At 41.2% G+C, this 27,234-nt stretch overlaps 1 protein-coding gene and 1 long non-coding RNA gene across 2 annotated transcripts in view; one reads left to right on the top strand and one right to left on the bottom strand.

Annotated features, from left to right (window-relative positions):
• LOC142018314 (uncharacterized) overlaps positions 1-27,234 on the top strand; it is a 106,046-nt gene that overhangs the window by 925 nt on the left and 77,887 nt on the right. Inside the window, exon 2 of the long non-coding RNA XR_012646788.1 lies at positions 101-284. This is a non-coding gene — a long non-coding RNA (uncharacterized LOC142018314). The remainder of the gene's footprint in view (positions 1-100; positions 285-27,234) is intronic.
• Positions 1-27,234, bottom strand: LOC142018312 (carboxypeptidase B-like). The gene is made up of 11 exons (XM_075004019.1): positions 27,164-27,234; positions 26,958-27,033; positions 20,271-20,395; positions 16,700-16,799; positions 16,505-16,606; positions 15,583-15,684; positions 13,744-13,854; positions 13,561-13,651; positions 12,862-13,064; positions 2,055-2,139; positions 1-235 (listed from the first exon to the last, which is right to left on the bottom strand). Exons 1-11 carry the CDS (start codon positions 27,232-27,234, stop codon positions 48-50), a joined length of 1,254 nt encoding a protein of 417 aa, XP_074860120.1. The 3' UTR covers positions 1-47.

Here is a 27,234-nt window from a genome sequence, read left to right as displayed (position 1 = left end):
ATAGTAAATTTGAAACAAACATTCCTGAATAATTTTGAAATTGCATTCTAATACAAATGGTTAAGGACATAGTTGGCAATATATTTAACCGCTTTCGTAGTCTCTTCACAGGTTGGCTTTATCTGAGATTCAGGGAGTGCAAATCCATATCTGCCTGTATCACGGAGCTCGAAGGTGAAGGAGTACTTGATGCCCTCGTCATAAGCCCAGTCATCAGAGCCACCAGCAGCAAGATCTGCATTGGCGGGAAAATGAAAACTTTACTAGAAAAGGACAAGTCACTGGTAATCATTTTATTTATTATTAATCATAACTATCATACCACATAGCTAGAAATATACGAAGGGCAGAGTAAAAAGCATTCAGAGTCAGTAAAGCATTTCTGTGCATCCAGAATGTGGAACAGAGCTTGCCAAGCACTTTAATAGCCTTGAAAATGGAAATCTGCAGCTGTAAAAGGAGGAATGCAACTGTCCCCCTTCTAAAAGTGAAGAAGAAACAATCCTGATCAGAATTTACAGTCTGAGTTATTTTGCATTGCTGTTAACTCTTCAATGTGGAGGTCCCTCTTGAGGAGTGGGAGGATTATTTTTGCCTGAGAAGAGGACTGGAAGCATTGAATCAGCATGACCTACGGTCTATTACATTGAATCCCCTAGCTCTGGAGGATCTCCATGAGATTCGTACAGATCCTGGGGGATCCACAGAGCTGGGGAAAGAACTCTGCTTCTTCTGTTGGGAAATAAGCTCTACTTCTTTCCTTCTTGATGAGAGAACTCAGTGTCTACTCTCTTGGTTGTTCTTTGTAAAGAGAGAATGGCGTTCTAATCTATTATAGCTACAGGTGATCCTCAGAACTGCGAGGAATCCACAAAAACATTTTTAAAATCCCAGTTGATCTTTTAAACATTGGCAAACAATTCTAGCTATTATATTTAACACCAAAAAAAAATAGTTTCCAGATTGCTAAATCCTTCTGGCTATGTCTACACGTGCCCCAAACTTCGAAATGGCCACGCAAATGGCCATTTTGAAGTTTACTAATGAAGCGCTGAAATGCATATTCAGTGCTTCATTAGCATGCGGGCGGCAGCCGCGCTTCGAATTTGACGCTCCTTGCAGCCGCGCGGCGCGTCCAGACGGGGCTCCTTTTCGAAAGGACGCCGCCTACTTCGAAGTCCCTTTATTCCCATGAGCTCATGGGAATAAGGGGACTTCGAAGTAGGCAGCATCCTTTCGAAAAGGAGCCCCGTCTGGACGCGCTGCGCGGCGGCAAGGAGCGTCAATTTCGAAGCGCGGCTGCCGCCCGCATGCTAATGAAGCGCTGAATATGCATTTCAGTGCTTCATTAGTAAACTTCGAAATGGCTATTTGCATGGCCATTTCGAAGTTTGGGGCACGTGTAGACACAGCCACTATGTTGAATTACCAGCAGGCACTAGCCTGAGGAACTAGCAGCCAAAACATCTGAACTATGAAATTTTGGAAAACTATGTTTACAAAAAACAGGTCAGTGCTATAACATCACAAAGGGGATACCACAACAACTGGCTTTCAAAAGAGTGTTAGAATGAGGCAGAAATGTGTATATTTTTGAAATCAGCACACAGCAACAGAAAGTAATAGTTTGCTGGCTAGAGCTGTGAAGGTGAATTCTGGTCTAAAAGGTTTCACGTTACTATTGTCACAGAGGTTTGCAAGCCCTGGAAATCAGGAAACTCACAGACTGAACAAACACAATTCTTACAGTTTAATTGTATCTGTTTGTTTTAGGAGTTCCTAGTATGCCATCAATTTACTGCATGGGTGCTGGATAGTTACTGTGTGAGTCTCATTAGTAACCCAGGTGCAAGTTCGTACGTTTGCAGTACCAGAAACATTGCATACATACCTTCTAGACAGACAGGTAAAGAATAAAGATATCACAGCCTACCCCCTTCTGATGGAGGAAAGTAGGGTGTGTCTGGGAGGAGGACTTATCTTATGGTTTTTACTGGAGATCATGATACATAATTTTGTCCTACTACAGTTGTGTGTGATAGGTCAGTACTTACAGATTGTTGAAGCTCCTGCACCATATGTATATTTTGTACCATACAGTGTAGCCAGCTCTTGAACTGCATCTTTAGAAAGGGTATTCTATAAGAAAGCACAATTGGGGAATATGAAGTTGCTCCATACATTTATAGCTTTACTCTGAAATCTGAGTTAACACACTATCTTGTAGCTTAAGGACTTCATTTTAGAAGTTTTAAATTATTTGTAACACTTGTTTCTCTTTGAGAAGCAGTAACAGAGTTCATGCTGTCATCGTCTAACAATCTGCAAATGTCTACACTTTGTTCATGTAGCACATCAATAAGTAGTTTATACTCAAAGCTCTAATTATGGAAGTGTATCTGGAGCCAGGAAACTAACAACAGCATCCAGGGATTACTGTATATGAAAGAAATGTGTGCTTGGATCTGCGTGAATAAACTAGAAATACGAAATAAAATGTTGGTGAAATTTAGGCACAATGGGTGTACATATGGAAGTTATCAAGACAGCATTTTCCTCTTACTTTTACAAATATAAATCCACAGCAATATAGTAAAAGTGGTGTGAGAGAAATTAGAATTAGATCCTTTAAAATTCAGACAGCAAATGTCAACATTATTACAGCCAGAGATGCGCAAAGCTCCCTGAAGCTATAAACAGCATTTCCATTATTTCAGTTTGCGTTTCCTGTGCAGTTTGGGAACCATTCAGGTCCCACTGACTTCAGTGGGGGTTTCACAAAATCTGTCAACACTAAAATGCAGCTCTGAATGTTTGTATTATGAAAAATTGCAGACTTTCCCTTGGAATGTGTGGCTTTCCCATTTCTTCATAACACAGCATGTTGATAATAAAACTATGGAAAGTATTCCTAAGGGATGGTAAATATTTGTTTGTGTACCATTAGTTGAGAACAGATGTTCAGCATACGAACAAACAATGGATTACCATATCTGCCTCTGTAGTTCAGAGTTGAACAGCATGGTATTCCCAAGAATTTCTTCAACTCTCTTGTTTCACTCTAGATTACGCCATAAATTATTTTCCCCAGTAGGAGGAATATTTAAAACCTTCTGACTTCCATTCAGTTCTTGTACATTTTTATGAATTTTCCAAAAGCTGCATTTGAAAACATTTTGAAGAATAGGTTGGTAACATGAATCTCTGCTTTGAAAGTAGTAAGAAGCCAGAGCAATGATTAAAATGGCAGTTTTTTATACCATGGGGTTGTAACAACTCCCACTGGAAAAATGGGCTCAACTTGCAACATTCACATTGAGACCTGGGTTTTGTACAACCCAGTGTTCTGGGAAGTTGTATGTAGGGATTTGCTTTGTCACATTACAGAGAGGAGGAAATTTGTACAAAAGCCAGATTCAGATCTGTGTGTCTGTTTAAAACACTCTTCAAAGACTGGGTAAGATTTAAATACAGAGTTTTGGTTCTGGTCTCTCTCTTCTCTATATAGGAACAGATTTACCATTAAACACACTATGCAGTGACATGGGCCCCCCCCCCCAACACCCAGGGCCCCCAAACTGCAGCTGTGCAGCAGGGCTCAGGCAAGCATGCTGTGTGTAGTGGCCGCACGTGCTCCTTGAAGTGGCCAGCTGCTGGCATGTCTGTGCGCATCCGGACTCCACCCTGGGGAGCACGTGGAACCCCCCGCTTCCCTCAAGGGGCATGCAGAGACATGCCAGCAGAGCACAGCAGGCCTAAGGCACCTCCTTACCTGCTCTGCCTCCCTCTGTCTGCACTACTCCTGGAAGTGGCAGGAATGCTCCTGCATCCCCAGGGAAGGGAGGGGTGTCACTGTACATTGCTCAGCTCTGGGCACTGACTACATAGAACCCATGGGTCAGGAACTACAGGGGGTGGTGCGTGTGGGCAGCAGTGTGCAGAGACCTACCATGGCCCACCCCCACCTAGGAGCAGCTTCCAGAAGAGTGTGCCAGTCACTTTGGAAGCTGTGCCACCTGAGGTAATGTCACCCTTCTCATTCCCTCCTGCACCCCTGCCCCCTGCCACAACCAAGGTGTCTCATTTTATTTTCATATACTTTCTACTTATAATATAGGATGAGGTGGAAGAACTAAAAAGAAAGAAAACTGTGGCAAAAGTGAGAATGTTCTTTTTCTTTGCTGGGTCCTGGTGGGAGGGCAATAATGAAACTGTGCACAGTGCTTTATTAACTCTAAATCTGTCCCTGCATATGCAGCTTTAAGAAAAGTGATGATGTGACATATAAACAACCAATATCAGAATCTTAACAACCAGAGTAGTTAAATCTTTCACTGCTGAAAAACTGACTTTATAGTTGATGCTTCCTCTTATTAAAATCTATGATAATTTTGCAGTGGAGGCCCATGGGAACTGCAGAGGTTGATCACTAGAGTTTAGCTATTAGTGATGTACCAAATTTTGTTCAGTCACCTTTTAGTTACATTGACTTTAAATCCAGGAGCATGCGTCTGGGAACTGCAGAAAAAGGATTTCTTGTTCACCTCACAAAAGAGAGTTTCCGTTGCAAATTTGTAATTTTCTTCCTTTTATACACATGTATGACTGAAATCAGTGAACATGGGAAAGTTACAAAATGACTCTGCCTCATGTGGAGGATAGGCTATACTGCTAATATAATGTAGTCATCTCCTCAATGGCAAAAAACTAAGGAAAATAAAATAGAAATATTTCCTGGAAGGAGGGAGGGATGAGGAGGTGTTAAGTGTTAGCCAGCTGCCAATTGCAAATTTAAAACATCAGCTACTCATCTCTGCCAAATTTAAGGGGCAAGCTATGAGAAAAAAATGCTGTGAAAAGGGTGACCTTATCCTGGATCAGTTTTACCATAATAAGCAGGTAGCAGCTGTAAAGAAAGGTGCTGAAGTTCCTGGCTATTAAAAGACATCCTTATGTTTTCTAGATTGGAGCATGGTGTTGGAAATAGCGTATTCTGTAATTCAATAAATTGAGTGTGCCCATGTGACACCATCACAAAGTCCGCAGCAAAGCTCAGGACAGAACCTGGAAGTCCTGATATGTGATCCCTTTTTGTAAGCATCAGGCCACACTCTTTCCCAACTGCTCAGTTAATGTATGAAAAAGGTGGAAAAACCAAAACCTCAGCACCAAAGTGGAAGGCTATTTTATAGTAACCAAAGGAAGAATATTTAAATGTGTACGTACGTCAAAAAGGAAAAGGGACAGTGCTGGAAAACAATTATCCTTCAAATAATGAGGAAACTGGAAGGAGGTTTCTCTCTGTGCCTCATTTTGTCTACCAGCCTATCACTTTTCGAGAACAGAAACAGTATCTAACTTTTGTGAGATGAAAACCAGGCCTACAGTCTTTAAGTTCTTTGTGATGCCAGTAAAAGAGGAGGCAGTGCTATGTTCCCTCTCCCACCTCTAAATTTTGAAAATCTGTTAGCTTTCTCTGGACTCTGCTGGTTTTCAAGATTCTTTTGCACATCTGGTTTGTTACGGGGCTCTCTTTGTTTGCTTTCTTGGTTAGGGCTCTGTAAAAGGTGAACATCACAACCAGTACTGGCTAATGGTGAGATCAGGGTGCAGCAGGTGTCCATCCCTTTTCAGTTATAGTTCTGGCCTTCAGCTCCCCCAAGGGCTTCAGGGTTTTCACCTTAGAATGGGGTTTTGGGGATTAGGATCTTCCCCAGTAGGTTTCCGCACTGAGGTAAATGCTTCATTGATGTGTCATCTCTTGAGAGTGGGTAGAAGAGCCCAGCCACACAGATTCCACTCCAGACCCTGTTACTGAGGAGGTAAGTTCTGCATCTTACAGTGCCACACAACTGCCCCTGGATTACTTCTTTCCCAAGACTGCCCTTTCTGCTGAGAATAAATTACAGAACCGCAAACAAGGCCTCTGTCACAGTCAGTCACCTGTCTCTCCTCTGTAGGATTTTTAGGTTTGTTTTTCCAGCTGTCAGGCAGTAGTTCCAACCCCGCAGCTGACTTGCTCTCCTTGCGATTTGTGCAGGCTTTGCTGGTACAGCTGGGCAGGGCTGCCTGGGCCCAGAGTGACTCCTTAGCCCCTTGTGCTCCAGTATGGGGGTTGTATGACCCATCAACTATTCCTGTGCTGTCAAGAACCCTTCACTCTTGGGGCAAATTCAGTGGGATATTTGATGGGATTCTTGATGTAATAAGATAACAGGATTTTGAAAGATCTCTGGTGGACTGGAATGCTTTCTGTAAAAGTGGTCTCTATGAACACTACCTGTCTTTCTGCCCCATCCAGTTCTATTATTGGCTCTAAGCTCTGTCTTTCTCAAGCCAACTATCCTCAAGGGGCTCCAAGTGGCGCTCTTTTCATGTTACTCTCTCACATGTTATCCAGGGATTTCTTGATTTCCCTTTGAAGTGGAAACTCTGAAAGTCCAGATTGAGTCCATCCACTGTAACAAATTTAATATCACTGGATAGACCCATCTTTGTGACTGCTACACAAATATTTCAAGACAAAGGTCCACGTTGCTAGTGCTTTTCACCGGTAGCATCAAGCTGAGGCAAATCTAAATTGAGGCTGATGAGGATGGCTGTATGAGCCAAGGTGAAAAAGTTGTTACTAAAGATAACTGACTGATGGTCAGACGATAGTTAAGTTAAATTACATAACACCCCATTATATTAAATAATGTGAGAATCAGGAGTCTATGTGAAACTCACTTTCCTCTTCTTTACTCCGGGAGCCACTTCTAAATATAATTTACCTCTGTCCATCTTTCTCTTAAATTGTTTCCCTTGGTTTACTCTGCTCTACAACTAAGAACACCAACATCAACTTGTAACAAGTAAAGCAAGTAATCAGAAAGGTGCTAGAAAAACTGCAGGTTCAGGCTCCCATAGCCAAAAACTGATGCTTCTTTGAGTGCTTGCTCATATCTATTCAAGTTAGGTATGCACACATCACATGCATGGCTGGCAGAAAGATTTACCCTATCTGCTACCCGTTGGGTCAGCTGTAGGAGCCCTTGGGAATGGCGCTGGTGCAGATGCTTACATATATGACCCTGCCAATCCAACTGCCTCTCAGTTCCTTCTAACCACTCATATGGGCTGCTGTAATTGTGGCTAAGTACTTGTTGCTATGCCATGTCTCCCTAGCTCTTCTTGTGTACATAGTTGTAAATAATTCTTTTGCATAGCCATTGTTTTCTAGTTAGTGTCAGACAGTCAGCAGATGGGGAAGAGTTTCCCTTCTCTTCCCGTGTCCCCTCCGGGGGCTTGCAGCATGCAAAAGTCTCAGTGCTTCAAGCAGTGCAGCTCCTGTTTGAAGTCTGTGCTCATAAGTGGCTCTCACTACTCCTGACTTCGTTGTTTGGGGGAAGCTCATCAGACTGATATGTGCCAAATCCGTAAGGGTTTCAAGCCCTGGACTCATAAGGAGTGTGAATTTTGGCTCTGCCAAGGCTCTGTACCCAGCTCTTCGGTGCACAGTGCACTGCTTTCCACACCAGGCTTGGTGTCAAAAAAGGGCTCCTCCCGGCACTGGCGCTCCCTGAAACTTCCAGCACAGCGCTGCTCCCATTCTTTGGCAAGTGTCTCCAGGACACTCAAGTCATTGGCACCAGCTCTATCAACCTTGACTTTGGTGCAGGCAGTACCCAACATCTCTGTGGCCTGTGACTCTGATGCCATGGCATTTTGTGCACCAAATTCAATCCTCTTTGATTCCCCGAGAGGAGAACTGTTACCAATTGGCCCTTTGTTGATGCCTGACATGTGCTGCCCGGCACAGGGACTTGTGGAGATGATGCAATCCCCAGCACCATCAGTCTTACTCACGACACTGGTTGCACTTGTGGCAACAATCTTTGTCGCACTCCACACATGACTACTCCTGTCCAAGGGCGGCTCCAGTTCTGGCCCTTTGACAAGCTCTGCCCACTTCAGCGACACTCAGTGCCGTGTCTCAGGATCTGTGTCTGTCTTGATGCTGTTCCAGTTCAGGCTCTTCCACACATCGTCTAGGCCTCAGGGTCAAATCACCTCGGCCCTATCTGGTGGCAGGCACAGGTGTGCCTTGGTACTGTTCCTGCTTTGTCAACAGGTGTGGCTCTCCACGCTGGTCTGGCTCAACACGCCAATTTCCCCATGTATCTGGCTGTCTGCACCCGTCTTTTGCAGCATGACAAACTTTGTCTTGATGCTGATCACAATCAAAGCATTTGTTCCATTCTTGACACCAATTCTCATCAGCACACTAGTCATGCTCTTGGTGCTGGTCCCCTCTTGTTTTAAGCTGATTATCCCCTGCAGCTCCCAAACCTTTTTCAGGATAGAGTCCCCCGCCTGTGAGTATGGCCTTCAGTCTTTGTTCCCAGGTGCATACATTTAACCATAATAAAACTCACATTGCTTGCTTGCAACCAGTTTACCAAGATGCCCTGAATCAGTGATCTCCCCCCCGATTTTTGTGTCATCTATGAGTGATGGTTTTGTTATTTTCCAAATCAGTGATAAGGATGTTTAAAAGCATAGGGCCAAGATTTTGTAATACGAAGCTGAGACCAAAATGTGAACAAATTGAATGCACAGAATTTTATGGAGAGAACAGCTAAGTGCAAATATCAAAAGAATGCTGCAGGGAAGCTTGGCTGGAGAGTGGATGGACAGCTGGTCTGTATCCAATATTTTTTTTTCAATTATGGAAGGCTGAGGGAAACTTTTGTTCTTTAAATGGAAGATACAGTTTTTCTGGCTGATCCAAGCATGTATTCTTTTTGAGCTGTGCAACATCTGGGGATATGGCAGAAAGGAAGTTGAAGGGAGTTGTGCAGTACACAGGATGTACTCTTTGTGGAGGTCAGTTATATATTTTCCAAGAGAATATGACAGAAATATTGTTACTGGTATGAAATTTCTGAGATGACCCAGTTTTTCCTGACTTGGGTGGCATTATCTTGGAAATGCTGACTCTAGAACTGACCTGTGTCTAATACAGGGCTATGGTCTCCTTCCTATGGGATAAAGCCTCCTTGTGAATAGGAAAATTGTGTGTGCATACCTCACAGGCTCTAGGGAGGACATATGTGGCTTCAACCATTTTCTTCCACCCTGATATGGGGAGCAAAGAAAGGCTACTTCTGTCACCAGTTTAAGTTACAGTAGTGCTAAGACTTCTTTAACTTGTAATGATCCTCCAGGCCTGCGATCACGATCACTGGAATTCCAGGAATACCCTGTCATGCCTTGGAAAGTGAGAAATTGGACACCATTTTACACCCTTAGGGATTGTCTAACACAAGAGGAGGTTCTGTCTGGCCCTTTATATTAGCTGTTTGTCCTCCCTGTGCTGCCCAGATGGTTGCAAAGAGAACAGAATGGGGCTAAGGATCTGATCAATGGAGTTACAGCTCATGCTCCTTTCAAAGGAAGGAACTGGGGACCTGGCCTGCAAACTGTCCAGAAGATGTGGGGACAAGATGATCTCCACCACTGTTGACCTTAGGATCTGCTCCTAGCCTTAGGATCTGCTTCTAGTAGCCCCAATCCCATCTGGAAGCAAAACTCAGTGAAGAGTGATGCTGTCAGTTTCCACATTCTGTGGGCCTGTTCTCTATGCTCCTCTTCCAAAGACAGTGAAGGCAAGTAGTGACATTGGTATAATTAGCAACTATGTCGGTATTTGCTGTACATCTGGTTCTAGAAGGAGAATGCTGTGTTGAGTTGTTGCTTTCCACAGTCAACCCACCTACCCTAGTATGCCTCCTGAATACCAGCAGAGCCTCACTGCACACTGTGCTCATGGTCAGCAGGCTTGGAAGGAGAGAGGGGGACTATGCTGGTGCCTCCATTTCCCTCTTCTGCAGACATAGGGTGATTTCAATCCAATTTTACTTCATTTTGCTCCCTTCCTTCATGCTTCACTTTATAACAGAGTATTCTCCCCACAGTATTGAATTTAAGTGTTGAGCAATAAGAATGATGATAAGCAGGCATGAGACATTTTAACTACACATTTCATCCCACTCTGAAAAAGATAAGAAATAGCAACTAACATCTAAGATAAGATAATAGTTCTAAATTTTACTTCTTCATTTAGAACATGATTTATAATCATTTCATGTGCCAGAACAATTTACATGAAGCTTGCATGCTAGTTCTTCAACCTTTCTCTGAATTCTTTATCTAGGCAGAACTTTGCTGGAAAAAGCACATTAAATAGTCTCAGAGAAGTAACTGTGTTAGTCTGGAGCTTCTCCAAAAACAAACAAACACAACAACAAAAACAATTTTATTAATTAAGTATGAGCTTTCATGGCTAAAACCCACTTCATCTTAACTATGAAAGCTCATTACCTATTTTATAAAATTGTTAGTCTTTAAGGGAGTACAGGACTGCTTGTTTTTGGATTTTTTGTGACAGATTAAGTAGTATATAAATAGTATTATGCCCTTTTATTTTCTCCTCCTTTTTTCCTGTCTGATTTTTTTTTAACCACGGAGGAATTGCTAAGGGAAAAAAAAAACAAAAAAGAAAACAAACAAACAAACAAACCAACCCTAAATGCTTTGTGACAGTTCATGTGAACATATTTAGTTGTGTGAAATACCCAGAAAGCTACACCATTAGAACCTGACCTACAGCCTGTTGAGTCTTTCCATTGATTTCAGTAGGGTTTGGATCAGGACCCTTGCATTTAGTTATCTCAGCTACAGACAGTGTTGATTGGTCGATACTGTGATCTCACCTGTAAAAGCCAAGCCTTTTCTAAAATTAGATATTAGTACAAGTTGAACGTCTTTGGGACTCCTGCTGTTTTACTGTTGGGCACTCCAACTGAGGAAACGCGTTCCTTAATTAGGACATGGGGTCAGTTCATCTGTTCACAGCTTTTTAGTGGTGACAGGATGTGCTCCTTTGTAGTAAAAAATAATAAAACTCCCCCCACAGGGACATTGTGGCAGATTTGAAATATGAGATAAAATTACTATGGAAAGACTAACTTACATTAAGTGAAATCAGTTGAAGGTCTATTGATGTATATCTCTTATATTCCTGGATGACTTTTTTTTAATACTAAAGAATGGAGGACTCAATATTTAAGCCAAAAGGGCCTGGAGGAAAGAGGAATGGGCGTTTTGTTCATAAAATTGCAAAACCTTAGCATGGATGAATATAGCCAAATTTCAATATTTGGTATATTCTTCTAGTCTAGTACAAACCATAGAACAAGAAAGTTAATATGAAAATTGTACAGCCAGGATTTTTAAAAAAGAAGTGCTAAAGGATATATTGGTCCTGCCTTAGTGCTACTATTTCGTCTATTTCCAAAGTTAGGGCTTACTGCACTTTTTGTGTCTGAGTGTCAATATAACTTCTTTCCATCTGAATATAATGATGTGAGAAATGTGCTGCACTTGGAGCAACATGTTTCGTCACACATAGGCTTGACTCAAACTGAGCAAAAGACACACTTCTAGCACCTGGGGAATCCTGTGACCTAGACAAAGTAGTAGTCCAGGAGTTTATATCATTTAATGAAACTGAGCTCTAATGTGTGCAATTTAAAATTTGAAACATTGAGTAAAAACCAAAGACAAATAAAAAAAATGTAGGAAATGACTGGAATATTTACAATTAAAACTCTTGTCTACTCTAGCCCTCTCCTTCGAGATTTTGGGAGTCAGGGCACTTCAAATTTGAGCGGGTATTTCAAAGTGTCTGTGGCTACACGGCTTGCCAGTGCTTCAAAGTTTGCAACTTCGAAGTTACCAGGGCGAGAATTAGCTTAAAGAGGTGCTGCATATGAAGCACAGTACCTCACCTCATTGTTATTTTCCGCTCGGGCTTGTTTATGTGCCCCCTTTGAAGGAGGGGAATAGTGTAGACAAGCAGTGTGACATGCGAAGTATTATAACAATCAACCTTCAAACCCAATGTTTATGCTGCCCTTTTTATTTAAGCTGCCACAAGTCCAAGGCATAACTATTAAGTTGGCCATATTCTTCCTTTCTGCGTCAGAATTATGACAGATCCATGTGGGAACCCAAATAAATCTGTCACGGTTCTGCAACAGTAAACCCAGTTGACTGCTATTGCCTTAGATTTCTGGCAGTGTGAAAGGAAGAGAGAGAGGGTCAAGTTTTTTTTTGTTTTGTTTTGTTTGTTATGGTTTTTTCATGCCAAAAAACTTTTTCATGGCTAATACGCCAGAGAATTGAAATCATTTTATTATTTATGATAATTTTATTTTTGAAAGCTTACAACTTTTACATATTCGGTCTTTTTGAAAAAGGATAAATAATTCCTTTACTGAATTGCATTTATCAGAGTTAAAAATCTGTAGAGCTTGGGTGTGGTCCTAAACTTCATTAAATAATGATGTTTTAGGTCAGATCCACAGCTGGTTTAAATCATTCTAGCTCCATTAAAGCTATGGAGCTATGCCAACTTACAAAAGCTGTGAATCTGACCAACAGAGCATGATGTTTATATGCAATGTATTGCAGTCAGATACACTGTAACCCACTGAATAAGGTGGAAGCAATGCTATATAATATACATCTGTACATGATATTATTTGCATACAAACACATCCTTGTAGACAAATACAACCTATCTATGATGGAGATGAATCAGGGATCCTGGAATTTATCTCATGCCTAAGCCATCTTCAAGTTCTTTTGCTATAAAAAACAAACTTACTTTCAAAAGCTGCTTGTTCAGATTTTTTCCAAATATGTAAGAAAAATTCTGAAATTAACCTGAGCTAAATAGGAAAAGATGAAATGTTCATATTCTCCCCAGTGCACCAAAATTATGAAGAGTTGTAGTATTTGTGTTCTACTTACCAACTCTGCATGGTTTTTTGTAAGAGAGTAAGAGTAGGAGTAAGGAAACAGCAGCATCTGAGAATAGGAGTGAATAGTCAAGTATGCCTTGATAGTGGAGAGATTTTTACGTATGAAATCTGCCAGTGCCTTGGTCTCATTTTCAGACTCAGGGCCACTGCCGCAATAAGTTTCATCACATGGGTTTCTTGAGGCACCAACACCTGCAGGGAGGGCGAATACTTATATTTAATGAAACAGAATTTTGTCAATGCACCATAAAAGTTTAGTGACTTGCTTTCACCGAAATTATAGTTAAGACTTTTCAAGCAACCTTTAGTCTCCAGAAGCACATACTATACATGGAGACAATATTTATAATGTTCTCACACACTTTTAGGCAATGTAGCATAGCATTCTGCCAAAAATACTTTCTTTCCCAGGTTCTATATGTGGAAGAACAAAAACATTTTGTACATCACTGAAAAAAGTCATATTAGGTAAGTGAATTAATATATAATAGGTGAACAATTCTATTGAACAGCAGTACTTTATTATAGGGACCTTTCCTTGAATGTCTGCTGCATATCACAAGGCATTCCAGGAATTCGAATGAAGTCTGTGGCTGTCACTTTTCTTGCTTTGCATGCAGTACAATGCTTTCCCTATGTATGAATTCAGTGCCCAAAGAAATTTCATTAACTACTAGGCCATACTTACTGCACCATCCAGCATTAAAATTCCTGTTGGGGTCAGTACCAATACAGTTGCTGCCAGGGTTTGTGGAACGTGTCTTCCTCCACATGCGGTACTGAAATGGAAAGTGCATGTAAATACGGAAGGATAGTCGCAATATTTGACCAGTTTGGTGAGATTTTTGTCCAGAAAGAAGAGTATACATACCTTGGTCCAGGTGTAGACATACCCATCAATATTAAGGACAGGCAGGATGTAGAAATCCAACTTGTCGAGAAGATTTGTCATAACAGAATCACTTCCATAGGTGGCAACAGCCTAGGTATAGATCAAAGAGAGAGTTGTTGTTTTCATGGAATCAGGAATTGCTGATGGTTCTGAAATGTATTTTTAAAGGTACAAGTGTGTATTGCCTTTTGTGATTGATGCATGATCCCTTTATCTGTTATACAGGAAGTTCTTCAAAAATTTCTGTGCAGACCAGTTTGCCAATGTAAATCCAAAAGTGCAAGTGTGTTCTTCTGAGGTAGCATACTTCATCAGTAAGGACCTGATTCAAAAGCCACTGAAGTCAATGGGGAGTCTTTCCACTGACTTCAGTGGACTTTGGCTCTGGCCCAAACAGCCTGGATTAAATGATACTAGTTTAGGACTCTACACTCCACAGTCTGGCATGCGAAACAGGCTAATGCTTTGAGATATTTTTAAGTACAGGTTGAACCTTTTTAATCCCAAACTCTTGTCTGGCAACATCCGTAATCCAGCATGATTTTAGTTAGCTGGTTACTTATCATGGGTATAGCCAAGTTAGTTAGTTAGTTACTTATCATGGGTGTAGCCAAGTTTTCTGCAGTCCCTTAATGATTGTTCCAGTCACCAGTCCTGGCTCCCAGTATTCTGTGCTGCTCTTTAGCTATAATTTACCCCTAAATGGCCGTGTCTACACTAGCCCAAAACTTCGAAATGGCCACGCAAATGGCCATTTAGAAGTTTACTAATGGAGTGCTGAAATACATATTCAGCGCCTCATTAGCACGTGGGCGGCCGCGGCACTTTGAAATTGACGCGGGTCGTCCAGATGGGGCTCCTTTTCGAAAGGACCCTGCCTACTTTGAAGTCCCCTTATTCCTATCTGCTCATATCTGCCCCAGCCCAGAATCCCAGGAGGTGACACAGGGCAGGTGGGGGCTCCAACTCTTGCTCATGGCAATCTTCTGGCTCCAACTGCTGGAGGACAAGGGGCACTCAGGCTCCTGGCCCTGCATTGTTGTGAGGCAAGGAAGGGCTCCAGCTCAGGCCTGCAGCAGCCTCTCAGCCCCCACTACCCAGTGCTGTGGGGCAAGCAGGCACCGGCCCTGCACTGCTGCGAGGCAGGCAGCAGCTCACAACTAGTTCCCAGCCCCGCAGCATATATTGGTCACTATATTGGCACCACGCCAGGGAGTGCCGCACCAACCCTATGGCTACTGGCTAGAGCAAAAAGCTTTCTGTGACTGGGTGTGTGCTCAGCAGCACGTCTCAAAGAACACCAGTTACAGAACAGGTAACTGTCTTTTTAAATAATGTTAATGGAAATTAAAGTGCAGTACTTAGTCTCAAAGCAAATTTGAGTGGTTGCCTAAGGATTCCTCTGGCTTCCAGCCATGTCCCTGGTATAGTAGATGTGGCCAGTGACAAGAAGCAAACCAGACTGCAGCAATCACTGGGCGTTAGACTAGCCCCATAAGGAGTCATCACATCCCTGAGCCATTCTGATGCTCTTTGTTTCCACAAGCTGCTCCAAGTGTCAAATGGCCAATCCTGCGGGTCTGGCCCACAATGTGTATATACGTGTCACATCAAGGGGAGAATAGGCCCCAAGTTGTATTATTCCAACCCAAATCTAAAATCAGAGAATAAAATTAGAAAGCTCTGGACTAGAAGCTGTCAAGGACTGACACGCAGGAGATCATATTATTGTATTTGTTTCACATTTGTTACAGTGTGTGTCATGCTCATCTAAAGTTGATTTATTTTGTGAAAACTTTTGTTACTGAATTTACTAACCTCTCTCACAAACCATTGGCAGAAAGCAGGGGAGATCCACTCTCTTGCATGAAAACCACAATCCATAAAGATGGCCTTCTTGTTTGAACCACTCCTCCCCATCTATAGTAAATAAATGTAATGAAAAAACAGTCTCATTGGTATCTATATTACTAATATTCTGTCTCCAGACTAGTGACTCTAAAGGTGAAACTTAGCAGCAGGAGCTATATTCCTTGATTAAATTGGAAACCTAATACTAACCAAGTATGTTCTTGCCTCAATGGACAATCAAGCTATTCAAGTTAAAACAGTACAGTCTTAGTTGCTTTATTTTTTATTAATGTAGACAAGCCCCTATTTTCACAGATTATTTTGTTACTACATAGTGTTGGTAGATTTCGTATGATGGTGTCACTAGTTGAAAAGACCAAGCTGATTATATAAATTCTAGTGAATGCTGGTGCTGTTTTGGACTAATCTTGTTCGTCAGCTCCCCTGTTTGTTTTTTGGTATCTTGTTTATTCATATGAGTTATGTGATGAAAAATTATGTCTGAAGAAGACAGAAAAATTGTGTTTGTTTTCTGTTCCCAGATAAACTGACATTTATAGATCCCTTTATAGTAAGTGGGTTTACAAACAACAGATGGTGTGGACAATTACATAAAGGTAGATTATCATTTACATTGCTCATGGGAATATGGTTAAATTTATAGGTCTGAACTTCCAAAATATTTATGATCGGTTTCACTCTATAAATTCTTTACCTTGAATCAAAAAGTATGAAAAAATTCACAATAAAAGTAACTCTGGAAATGTGTTTTGATTTCCTGGAGCATTTATAAGATATGCCAGAGCTAGTGATTGCTTAATAAATATTGTAAGTTTATTTATGTTACAAGAACAGACATGACTAGTAAAAAGAAATTTAGAACAATTACCTTGAGGAGGTACATGGGCCGCCCCTCAAATGTAGTCCCAATATGAGTGCGAGAAATAAGATTTGCATACTGAGCAGCCATGTCAGCAGTCCAAGCAGCTATCTGTTCAATATAATCAATCATTAAGTTTAATGGCATCTCTGACTCCAGTTCCCAAGCAATAAATGGAGAGTATAACATATTTATAGATTTTACCGTATCCCAGTTGTTGTATTTTTCATAACTGTGGCCAGCAGCGCGAACATTGCTATCAAACTGAGCATCAAGTACCGTCTGCAGGTTGTCAATCAGAATTCTGCAACAAACCCACAGTCATAACTAATATAGAGAGAAGATTTGTCAGTAAAGTAAAAACGTTCTGCAAAATCGATTTTCTCTGCTGGAGAAGGCATTGGACAGATGGCATTGATCTACCATTTGGAACCACAGTGATTCTGAAACAAAGTGTATGGACTGCGTTCCTGACCACAGTTATTGGAAATTCACAGCTAACCTAATTTTGCCTTTTGCTCTGCTCCAAGGATGGGCTTGGGGATGATTGGGCCTTTCCTGGCCAGTAGTAGTCCTGCAGCCCAGCTCTTTGCTCCCCACCTTCTACAGTGCAAACTCTTTTGGGTCAGCTGCAGCAAAGCTGACAGGTTTCTTTTCCCCATGCTTGACGAGTGATCTCATGGAGTAGCTTCTCTTCCTGTGAGCAGCCCTCTCTCCATCACCCCATAATGGGCTTATGCAGCCAGCATTTTCTTGCTTGTGGGCCCGTGCTCCTCAGGAACAGGGCCTTTCTTGTGTTGATAGCACAGAATGACGTGTGTTCCATAATGCCACAATGTGATGCATTGGAGCCACCAAGCAAACATCTGTAAAAGGGTAGCCCTCACTCTGTCAAACTAAACGTGGTGTGGCAGCCTCGTAGTACCAATGGGTTGAACTGTATTCCCAGCTCGACTGTATTTGTTTTAAGCCTGCTGCAGCAAGGTAAATGCCGTCATCTGATAAACAGACAGTCCACAGGCACTGAAGTCCTGTCTGCCTCTGACTGAATCTCTGCCATTCGCCTTTCCTATGAATGCAGACTAATGGTTAAGACTTATCAACAGTCAGTATCCTGGGATAGTTTGCTTTTATTTCAGAACAACAAGAAGTCCTGTGGCACTTTACAGACTAGCAGATATTTTGGATCATAAGCTTTTGTGGGCAAAGACCTGCTTCCTCAGGTCTGACAAAGCGGGTCTTTGCCCACGAAAGCTTAAGCTCCAAAATATCCGTTAGTCCATAAGGTGCCACAGGACTTCTTGTTGTTCTCAAAGATACAGACTAACACGGCTGCCTCTCTGCTACTTGCTTTTGTTTCAGTTACTCAGACTTTTGTTTTGTCAGTGTTTGTCTTACCATGAATGGTTAGTGGGTCAAAATTGCAAAAACATTATGTTCTTGATCAAAGTGATCTGGAAAGAAGAGAGGTCAATTTGCTGCGCAACTCCAGCCTTCATAACGAATGCATAAAATGGCTACATTGACATAATTTCAGGGCACTGCAGCTGCAGATCAAAGAATTGTGTTTACTTTGGCTGTCACAAGGACATTTTGCTGAAGTTTGTCAGGGACACCCTGCAACCCTCATGGCTCCCCTAATCAGAAGAAAGGTGCATGAACTTGTGAAATTTCATGTGTATTGTAGGAAATTCTAGCTCATATCAATGTAACTCTTCCTTTGCCAAAGAGAAAATCCTTCTTTCAATGGATTCTTCTGCTATAAAGAGGAAGTAAGAGCACTGAAAATCATCTTCTCAAGAATTATAATTACATTTTTATAGCCAGAATATAAGGGTCTTTCCTTTACGGAGCTACTCTGAATATGTCAGAAGTATAATTATAGTGGCAAATGCAGTGTTAATAGCACTGGTGTGGTTTCTTTAAGATTTGTAAAAGAAACCATTGGATCCTTTAATGAAGTCATGTTACTCCCACTGATAACTGTTAAGGTCTCTCCTTTAATATTAGGGTAAAATGTTTGTAAAGTAAATATCGCCTTTGCATTAGTTATTTTGCATACATGTGTCCTATGTTATATTAAGGGCTCCAACAAAAAGTCTCCGGGGATGGATTCTTAACAGATTGAAAAAACAGGTTTAGCAAATTAAGGGGACTAAATGAGAGCTGCATGATCTAGTAGGAAGGAATTGTATCTAGTGAACTGAGCATGGGGCTGCGAGCCAAAAACTTGGCTACCTAGTCCACCTCTGCCACTTGACTCTGTGTTTTTGTTTCTGTGTTTTGGTAAAATGAGATAGTAATACTCACTTACCTCCTACATCATTAATTGACCAGATATTGTATAGCCATTATGCTCAGCTATTTTGTACTACTATGGTAACACAAGTCAGCCATAAACCATCATAGAGAGAAAAGGTGGATAAGGTAATATCTTTTATTGGACCAACTTTGTTGGTGAGGGAGACAAGCTGTTTAATTTTCACTGAGCTCTTCTTCAGGAAGCTTGTCTTTTCCACCAGCAGAAGTAGGTTCAATAAAAGATGTTACCTCACCCACCTTATGTCTCTCATACGCTGGCAGGGCTACAAACTACACTCCGTAAATCTTATTGATTTTTGACCCAGCTCACTGTTTGGATAGTGATTTGAAAATGTAAATTACAGGTGGGATTTTCAAAGGTGTGTAAGTGACTTGGCAGTATAAGTCCTTCACTTTGTGGACATGAGGACAATCAGAATTCATCCATCCTGCCTGGGTGATATTCCGTAGTAGCTGCTGGGAAAAAATGAACAGTACAGCAACAGATAATTTATAAGACTTTGTAAGTAGTTATGAGTTATGACTTTATGACCATAACGGGATCCCGGATGTATTTGGAGGGGCTGATTGCATACTCTTCTCTGTATAACATTTTCAGTTTGAAACGTCCTTGTAATTAATAGGGGACTTAAAAATTTATATACACTGCCTCTGTTCCAATTAAGTCCTACTCTGATTTGTATTGAAATGAATAGAAAGATTCCCAATGACTTCAGCGGAGAAGGAAGCATTAATTAAAGGCACTACTAACCCAAGGGATATTTTCCTGGATTAAATAAGAATAAAATGACTCATTTACTGACTTTCTATTCATCACAGACATTGTTTAATGCAAATACAGTACAAGGTGTTTATGTAAGATCTTTTGTTGGAGAACTTCTTTGGTTGAAAGAGGCAAGCTTTCAAGCCATGCTAAACTCTATAGCCACTACATAACAAATGGATAAGTTGATTCAGTTTTTGTTGTTGTTGTTGTAAGTAAAATACATTGCTTGAGGTGTTGTATTGGACAGATTGTATCAGAAAGCACCGTGGGATTATTTTGCAAACAGACGGGTCTGTGAAATTCCAGTTCTCTAACTTCTGGATACTAGTTTTATGATGATACTTAAAAATAAGAGAAAACATTGTCTGGGGAGGAAACCGTTGTCAGTCTCACTGAACTGTGATGTGGCCTTTGGTGCTTCTGCTTGCTGTGCTGCTATGTCTCGTCCTGCCTCTAGTCTGTTTTGACATTTTAGAATGTAAACTATTTGCATCTCTTACTGCCTTGTTTTATAGTGTCTTTCCCCATGGGACCTGAATCTTAATTGCAGCTTCCAGGTGCTACAAGAATAACAATAATGAAAAGTTGATAAATAGCTGACTAGCAGTTATAGCCTTAATGTTATGGGAGGGTTTTCTCTGCATAGCAACCTCTTATATTCAAAGTACTAAATAAAAGAAACCATACTCATATTCAACTCCACTCTGCTCCAGGAGACTCTCAACAGCAGAGGTCTTGTCTGCTTCAACCCGGAAATCAACTGTCATTTCTGGTTTTACTTGTGTGACAGTCTCAGGATTCCAGAAATCAACCTGAAAATCAGAACAAATGGGAATGTATACGTATGTGTGGTTCTTGGACAGGTATGTATGTTAGGGTCACATAGCTTGATAGTGATAGTATGGCAAACACCAATAATGCAAGATAACACTAAAGCTATATTTCATTGATCTGCCTAAGTTTTCTAAAACTGATATCAACATGGAAAATTAATGTCAGCATGAAAAATTACCTAAGATGATTTTATTAAGGCACACAGTTTACACACTGTAAGATGTAGTTTTGCTCAGATACCAGTGACAGCTTTATAGAATTCTAGTTCAACAAAGTACTTAAGCAAATTTTTAAGAGCTTTAACTGACCTGAGACCTACGGCAAGGAATGAATGTGTAGGTTAACAGGCAAAATCTGGATAAATGTGTATGCCTGTCTGAGGCATGTTTAATTAGAAATATCATCTTTCATTTATTTTTAAAGTCAGAAGAGACCATTATGATCATCAAGAGAGACCTCCTGCATAACACAGGCTAAAGACGCTTTCCCAGTAAAATTTCCAGCAAGCCCATAAGTCCTGTTTGAACTGTAGCATATCTGTGAAAAAGATATTCAGTCTTGACTTGAAGATGTTAGGTGTGGAAAATCCTTCATGTCTATAAGTAAGTTGTTCCAATGATTAATTATCATCAATATTAATTATTATTGAAATGGAAAAGGCCTAAGAAGAACAACTATGGAAAGAGCTCTGTGAAGTTGTACTGGATCAAAAACTAAATATGAGTCAACCTATCACAAAAAATGCAAATAGCCTCCTGGGCTGTATTAGCAGAACTGGTGTAAGCAAGACACAAGTCATCCTTCCAATTTATTCTGTGCTGATTAGGCCTCAAGTGGATTATTATATCCAGTTCTGGGTGCCACAGTTCAGCACTGATGTGGACAAATTGGAGAAGATCCAGGATGAACAAGAAAAATGAAGAAAGGCCTAGAAAATATGACCTCTGTGGGAAGATTGAAAGAATTGGGTGTGTTTAGTCTGGAAGAGAGAAGACCGTGAGTGGACATAACAGTCTTCAAGTACATAAAAGTTGTTACAAGAAAGAGGGAGAAAAATTGTTCTTGTTAACCCCCTGGTTCTCAACCAGGGGTACATGAACCCCTGGGGTATGCAGAGTTCTTCCAGAGGGTACTCTAACTCAGTGTTTCTCAACCTTTTTTATGAATAAAAAATTTAACTTATTTTACATTCATCTATTTTTTTATTTATCCTTTTTGCACAATCGTAAGTATAATAGAAGAAATTGCCTGTAGGTAATAAACTTGCCAACCAATCAGTTAACAATTAAGTTGTTTAAACAAATCTGTTGCAATGGTAGAAAAAAATTATGTCTGAAAATTGTAGGTACTCGTGGTACTTAATTTTTTTTTTTTAAAGGGGTACTTTAAAAAAAAAGATTGAGAAACACTAAGTTAACCTCTGAGGACAGGACAAAAAGCAGTGGGCTTAAATTGCCATAAGCGTGGTTTAGGATGGACATTAGGAAGCTTTTCCTAACTATCGAGGTAATTAAGCATGGTAGCAAATTGCTTACGGAGGCTGCAGAACCTCCATCAGTGGAGATTTTTACACCCAGGGATAGATCCACCTCCCAGGCGTAGTGTAGATTGGGGGTGGGGTATCTTTTTTTGGGTCGGGGCCACAGACCCACAGAAAAATCAGCCAGGCAGGGACATGCAAGTGAGAAGCAAAACAAGCCAACACCTCCCCCGAAAAAATCCCCCAAAACAAGAAAAATGAATGTGGCCCCCAACTGATGAGCAGGAGAAAGAGGAGACGCTCACTTCATGTTTGCAACTTGGGTCACTAGATTTTCCTCTCACACTCCAGTCCCACGCAGGTGCAGGGCACTTTTCCCCCTGGGCTGGGTTAACTCTTCTGGGGGCTTGGGGCTCATAGATTTTGAGGGCCCCTGTTAAAATGTTCTGCCTTTTTAATAGCCTGATTTATCTGCTTTCAGTTTCTGAGCATAGTCAGCCATTAAGCCTTCTGCTACACAATTAAAGAGTGCTCTGCTAACTGCAACCTCTTCTGCTTGATCAAGGTACCTCATAACCTTATCTTAAATAAACTAAATAGATTGGACTTAGTCCTCTCATTATAAAGGCACATTTTCTAGGCCTTTTAGTTCTTTTCTGACCTCTTCACAATTTTTCATCCTTCTTTTTAAAGAGTGAACACTTGAACAGTCCACGGTATTTTAGTAATGGTTTCACTGATGTCATATAAAGAGGTGATACCACTTCTTACTCCTTCTTGATATTCTGCTTGTGCATGCCAGGATCATGTTTGCTACAGCATTATGTGTAGACTACCTGTTCAATTGGCTATCTTTCATGACTTTTACATGTTTTTCTGTTTCACTGCATTTCAGGATCCCACTCTTGCCATCTGATAAGTGTGAACAGCATTGTTTGTTCCTACATGTGTGGCCTTGTATGTGTTTATATTCATGTAAATGAGCCCACCTTAACAAGCAATCCAGAACCATTTGGATAACTGACCTGAACCCATAATTATTTATCATTCCAACAATTTGTGTCATCTCTAGATTCCACCAGTAAAGATTTTGTGTTGTCATCCATATCACATACATCACCCTGAACCAGCACTGCCACCTGTTTTGCTCCCCTGCCCCAACCCTGTTCAGCCCTCATCCTGTCCCACCTCTAGTCCCAGCTCTGATCTCTCTGTGTGTCTGAGGTTGGCAACTCTTGTGGATCAATCAGATAAACTGGATGCTATCTGGGAGAGTTAGCCACCCTGTCTCTGTCCCCTGACCAGTTGTGTCCCCAGCCACAGCTCCACTCCACCCTCACACTGCCCCCAACTGGGCTCCGCATTCATTCCCTCTCTGCGCCCCCCCGACCATAGCTCCGCTCCACCTCCTGCTCTGCTCCCAGTCAGGCTCTGCTCTGATTTCCTCTCCAGCCACAGCCCAGCTCTGCCCTCATTCAGTCTCCACTTTCAGACCAGCTCTGTCCCATGCCCCCCAGCTCCTCCACCATCTCCAGTTCTTTCTTCAGCTCCACTCTTGAGAAAGCCATGGTTGTATAGACATGGGGCAGGTGGCATGCGTGGACACATTCCACTGCTAGTAGAGGGCAGGGGGCAGCTTTTGCACACCACTGTCACAGGGTCTTTTTTTATACCTTAAGTTGTATACGTTTTGCCTGGGACTCAGTAAGCCTACTTGCATGAGTAAAGACTACTGATGTGAGTAAAGACATTTCTAAAACAGCTTTTTACTTGGTATCTAAGCAATGAACCAAATATTATTACCATGGGGATTACAATAATGTAGATGGGGAGTGCTGTCATCTCAATATTATGATAAATTGGTGTTCACTATTTAAGATTTGTAATTCTCTCTTCCCAACAATAATAGAAATGACTTCTTTTGTTTGTTTTTTTCCCTCTCCTTTGTTACCCTATTTATTTATAGCTTACTTGCACTTTTGTTCAGGGCCTCTACTGCCGATTTGAGGTATGAAGTGAGTGGAAACTTTTATTATGATTCCAGGGGCCATTCAGGCACCTGGAAACTTTTTTTTATTTATAAATATATATCAGAGATAACTTATAAGTTAGCTGATGGGAGCACAGTATCTCATTCCAATAGTAAAAAAAAAAAAGAGAGAATTAAATAAATATTAGACCTGCTCACCTCTAATACTAAAGTGTTCTCACATCTTGTATCAAACCACTTAAGGGACACTGGTCACATTGAAAATTTTTGTATTCTTACTTGATTACGAACTCTTGAATACAGCAGTTGAAACAATTGTAGAAAAATCTAAATTACTTTCTACCACCTTCTTGCAGGTCATCCAACTTGGCCTTGTAGGCACTTTTGAAAATCTCACCTAGTGATGAAATACCTTTGAAAAATCTGGCCTTTATTCTGTGTGTCCCTCAGTGCCTCACAGCAGGGCCAAAAGCCACCGCAGGCCCTGGGGCAACGTGTGTGTGTGTGTGGGGGGGGACTGGCTCCGTTCCCCTGGAAGGGGTGGGGCCGAGGGCAGATGGGGCAGCCTTTAGCCCTGTCCGGACCACGATGTACCTCCCACTGTTCCCCCAACTCTCGGAGCAGCATGGAGTGGTGCTCTGGCAGCAATTCAAAGGGCCTTAGGGTTCTGGCCACTGCTACTGCCACAGCAGCAGCAGCAGCAGCAGCTATGACCTCTGGACCCCTTTGAGTCTCCAAGCCCCAGTGCAACTGCTGCACTTCCGTCCCTCCCTTCTGCCCTTCAGTGGGCCTGGTGTCCCATCTATACAGTAATGCTGGGCCGTAGTTAAGAGCTCCCCCTTGGGGCTGTGACACCCATCTCTAGTTATGCTATATACCATTCCTTAAGTGGATATTGCTTACTGTGCAGTTTCATCACAGCCTGTAATTTCAAGCACACGTTAACATTTTTCCTTTTTATAAAAGATTTTTTTTGTGGGGGGAGTTTGGACAAGCAGAAGTGTTTTAAAATATAGACAGGTCTGATTCTAATAACAACAAACGTTTTCAAGTATGTTTCGCTTGGAATAATCATGATTGATGCAAAGATTCCTATAGTTTTCTCTCTCCTTTTGTAGGCAATATTGTCACTTCCTGATGACTTAGTCAGCTTTTATAAAGGCACCAGCATGCTTTCCCCATTATTACTGTGTATACAATAGTTATACATTTATGAATTATGTGCACAAATTATAACTACCTTCACAACAGAAAACATCAGATTCTGCGTTCCTTACAGACTGAATCAGATCAATGCACGTTCTAGGTTTAAAGTGTGTGCAAGATTGGGTACATAGAGTATCTGTAGTCCATAGGAGTACAGTACACATAGTGTACAGAACTCAGTGAGATGGATGTCATTATTTGTAATCTGTATTAGAAATGTGGGTCCTGATTCACCAAACTAGGTGCAGTGTTCAAATATATCTTTTCCCTTTCCCCAGATAAAGGAGTTCTGTGCAGCGAGGACAGGTTGACTACATTTACACTACAGTGATCTATCGACAGAAGTTGCTGTTGGAAGAGACCTTCTGGCAAACCTTCTGTTGACAAATCACGTCCATACACACAAGCAGATCAAAAGAGCAATCTGCTCTGTTGACAGAGAGCAGCCAGACGGCTCAGCCAATTTCTTGACAGAATGGCCAATCAGAAAATCAGCATATAGGGCTGCCTGGTGAACTGGAAGCTCTGTTTGTTGACAGAGGAACTCCTGAATTTTCTACACGTCTTTTTTGTCAACAGAAATTGTTGACAAAGGCATTATTCTTCATAGCGGAGAGGCAGAACCTTGTCAGCAGAAGTGCTGAGTTTTGTCAACAGACTGTTGATAAAATACATTTTGTGTGTAGACACTTCGCGAGTTTTTGTCAAGAAAACTCTAGTGTAGACATAGCCACAGTGGTACTTCCACAAACTTCCTGTTGGCTTACTGAATTCAACTTTCAAGCTCACTGGTGGCTTCATTGAAGTCCTTTTAGTAGAGGTTGCTAAGCCAGGAGCTGATTCACCATCTGTCCTAGCTATGCTCCCTCTGTGGCCATCTCCTCTCAAAGTGCAAAGGCAGGTTGTGGCAGTTGTGTCCATCCATGAATGTGGTATTTGTGTATGAGTTACTTATTAGCTCAAAATTTGTTACTAGTCCCCATAGTCAACAGTTTTGGCTATAATTTTGCATAGACTTTTGATTTTCATTTCTTCAGAAAAAGAAAAACTAGCCCTCTAATTTAATTCCTTTATAAGGTGCACTTGAAAGCAAGTCTAATGTGTTAATTCGTATCATGAGGATGAGGAGGCAGAAGAACACTAACAGCCTCCTGGTCTCATGAGATACCACCCTATCACTGATGATAGTGCCTCCACATCTGCACATCATTAAACATGTCATCTTTTCATCTTGCAGAGAAGGTTGTTTTTCCCTTTTACAGTTATTTTACAACATCAAAGTTGAAGGGATGTATTGAAAACACATTTGCTGTCTTTATTATTTTTTCTCACATCATCATCATGTCATCATATATCTACATCAAGGTCAGTAAAAAAACAGGCAGCTCAACTGGGCATGGAAGGAAGCTTTAAAGAAAATCCAGGGAAGGAAATATATCATGGGAGAGGCTAAAGAAAAGTTGAATTTGGATACAAGCCTAGTTTTTTAGTTTATTTCTAAGTGACCAAATTCTGTTGCAACTATTCAGTTAGAAACCACTGAAAACTGATATCTTCATGCAGTATTTACTATAACATGCATTTAAAGTATTGTACCATACATTTTCTCTTGCTTTTAGGGTCTGTTACATTAACAAATGAGGTTATGTTAACATTCAGCTACCTTTTCTAGTAATGTATTTGTTTAGCTCCTGCCTTGTGACTCAGTCCTGTTCCAACAAGAAAATTCCCATTGGCCTTAGTGGACTCAGGACCAGGCCTCTAATTCAGCCCTATGACATACAATATCTCTGAGATTGTTATTGGTAAAACACCAGGTCTTTAAGTTACAGTCTATTCCCCCACCAAACTCCATCTTATTTACCTGCATGTTGCTGGCCAAGACATTGATGAATTCTACCTGTCCTTCATTGTGTGGTGTGACACGAAACACCTTCTCTCTTGGTGGTGAAGGAGGCATGAGAAAAAGGTCTGGTTAAAACAGGCAGGTCAGCTAAGAGAGTTTTGAGTAGCAAATAATAATAATAGTAATAATAATAATAATGGTTTAACCATAATTTAAATTCTTACCCATCAAACTGGAGACTGTGAAGTGGAGCTGAAGCAGCTGCGACTCCTGCAAGGACCAATAGAGCCCACAT

This window comes from Carettochelys insculpta, chromosome 10 (genome assembly GCF_033958435.1).
Source record: "Carettochelys insculpta isolate YL-2023 chromosome 10, ASM3395843v1, whole genome shotgun sequence".
In the NCBI taxonomy this organism is placed as follows: Eukaryota; Metazoa; Chordata; order Testudines; family Carettochelyidae; genus Carettochelys; species Carettochelys insculpta.
The sequence above is the reverse complement of the archived record's forward strand: the minus strand, read 5'-3'. Positions and strand labels throughout refer to the sequence as shown.

Bases quoted from the DNA above. Each gene is read 5' to 3' on its own strand.
- LOC142018312 (XM_075004019.1), bottom strand. From the start codon at position 27,234: ATGTGGGCTCTATTGGTCCTTGCAGGAGTCGCAGCTGCTTCAGCTCCA. The intron at 15,685-16,504 runs GTAATTGTTCTA...TATTTACTATAG, and splicing joins GGCCCATGTACCTCCTCAAG to ATGGGGAGGAGTGGTTCAAA. The intron at 13,855-15,582 runs GTTAGTAAATTC...ATCTATACCTAG, and splicing joins GCCAATGGTTTGTGAGAGAG to GCTGTTGCCACCTATGGAAG.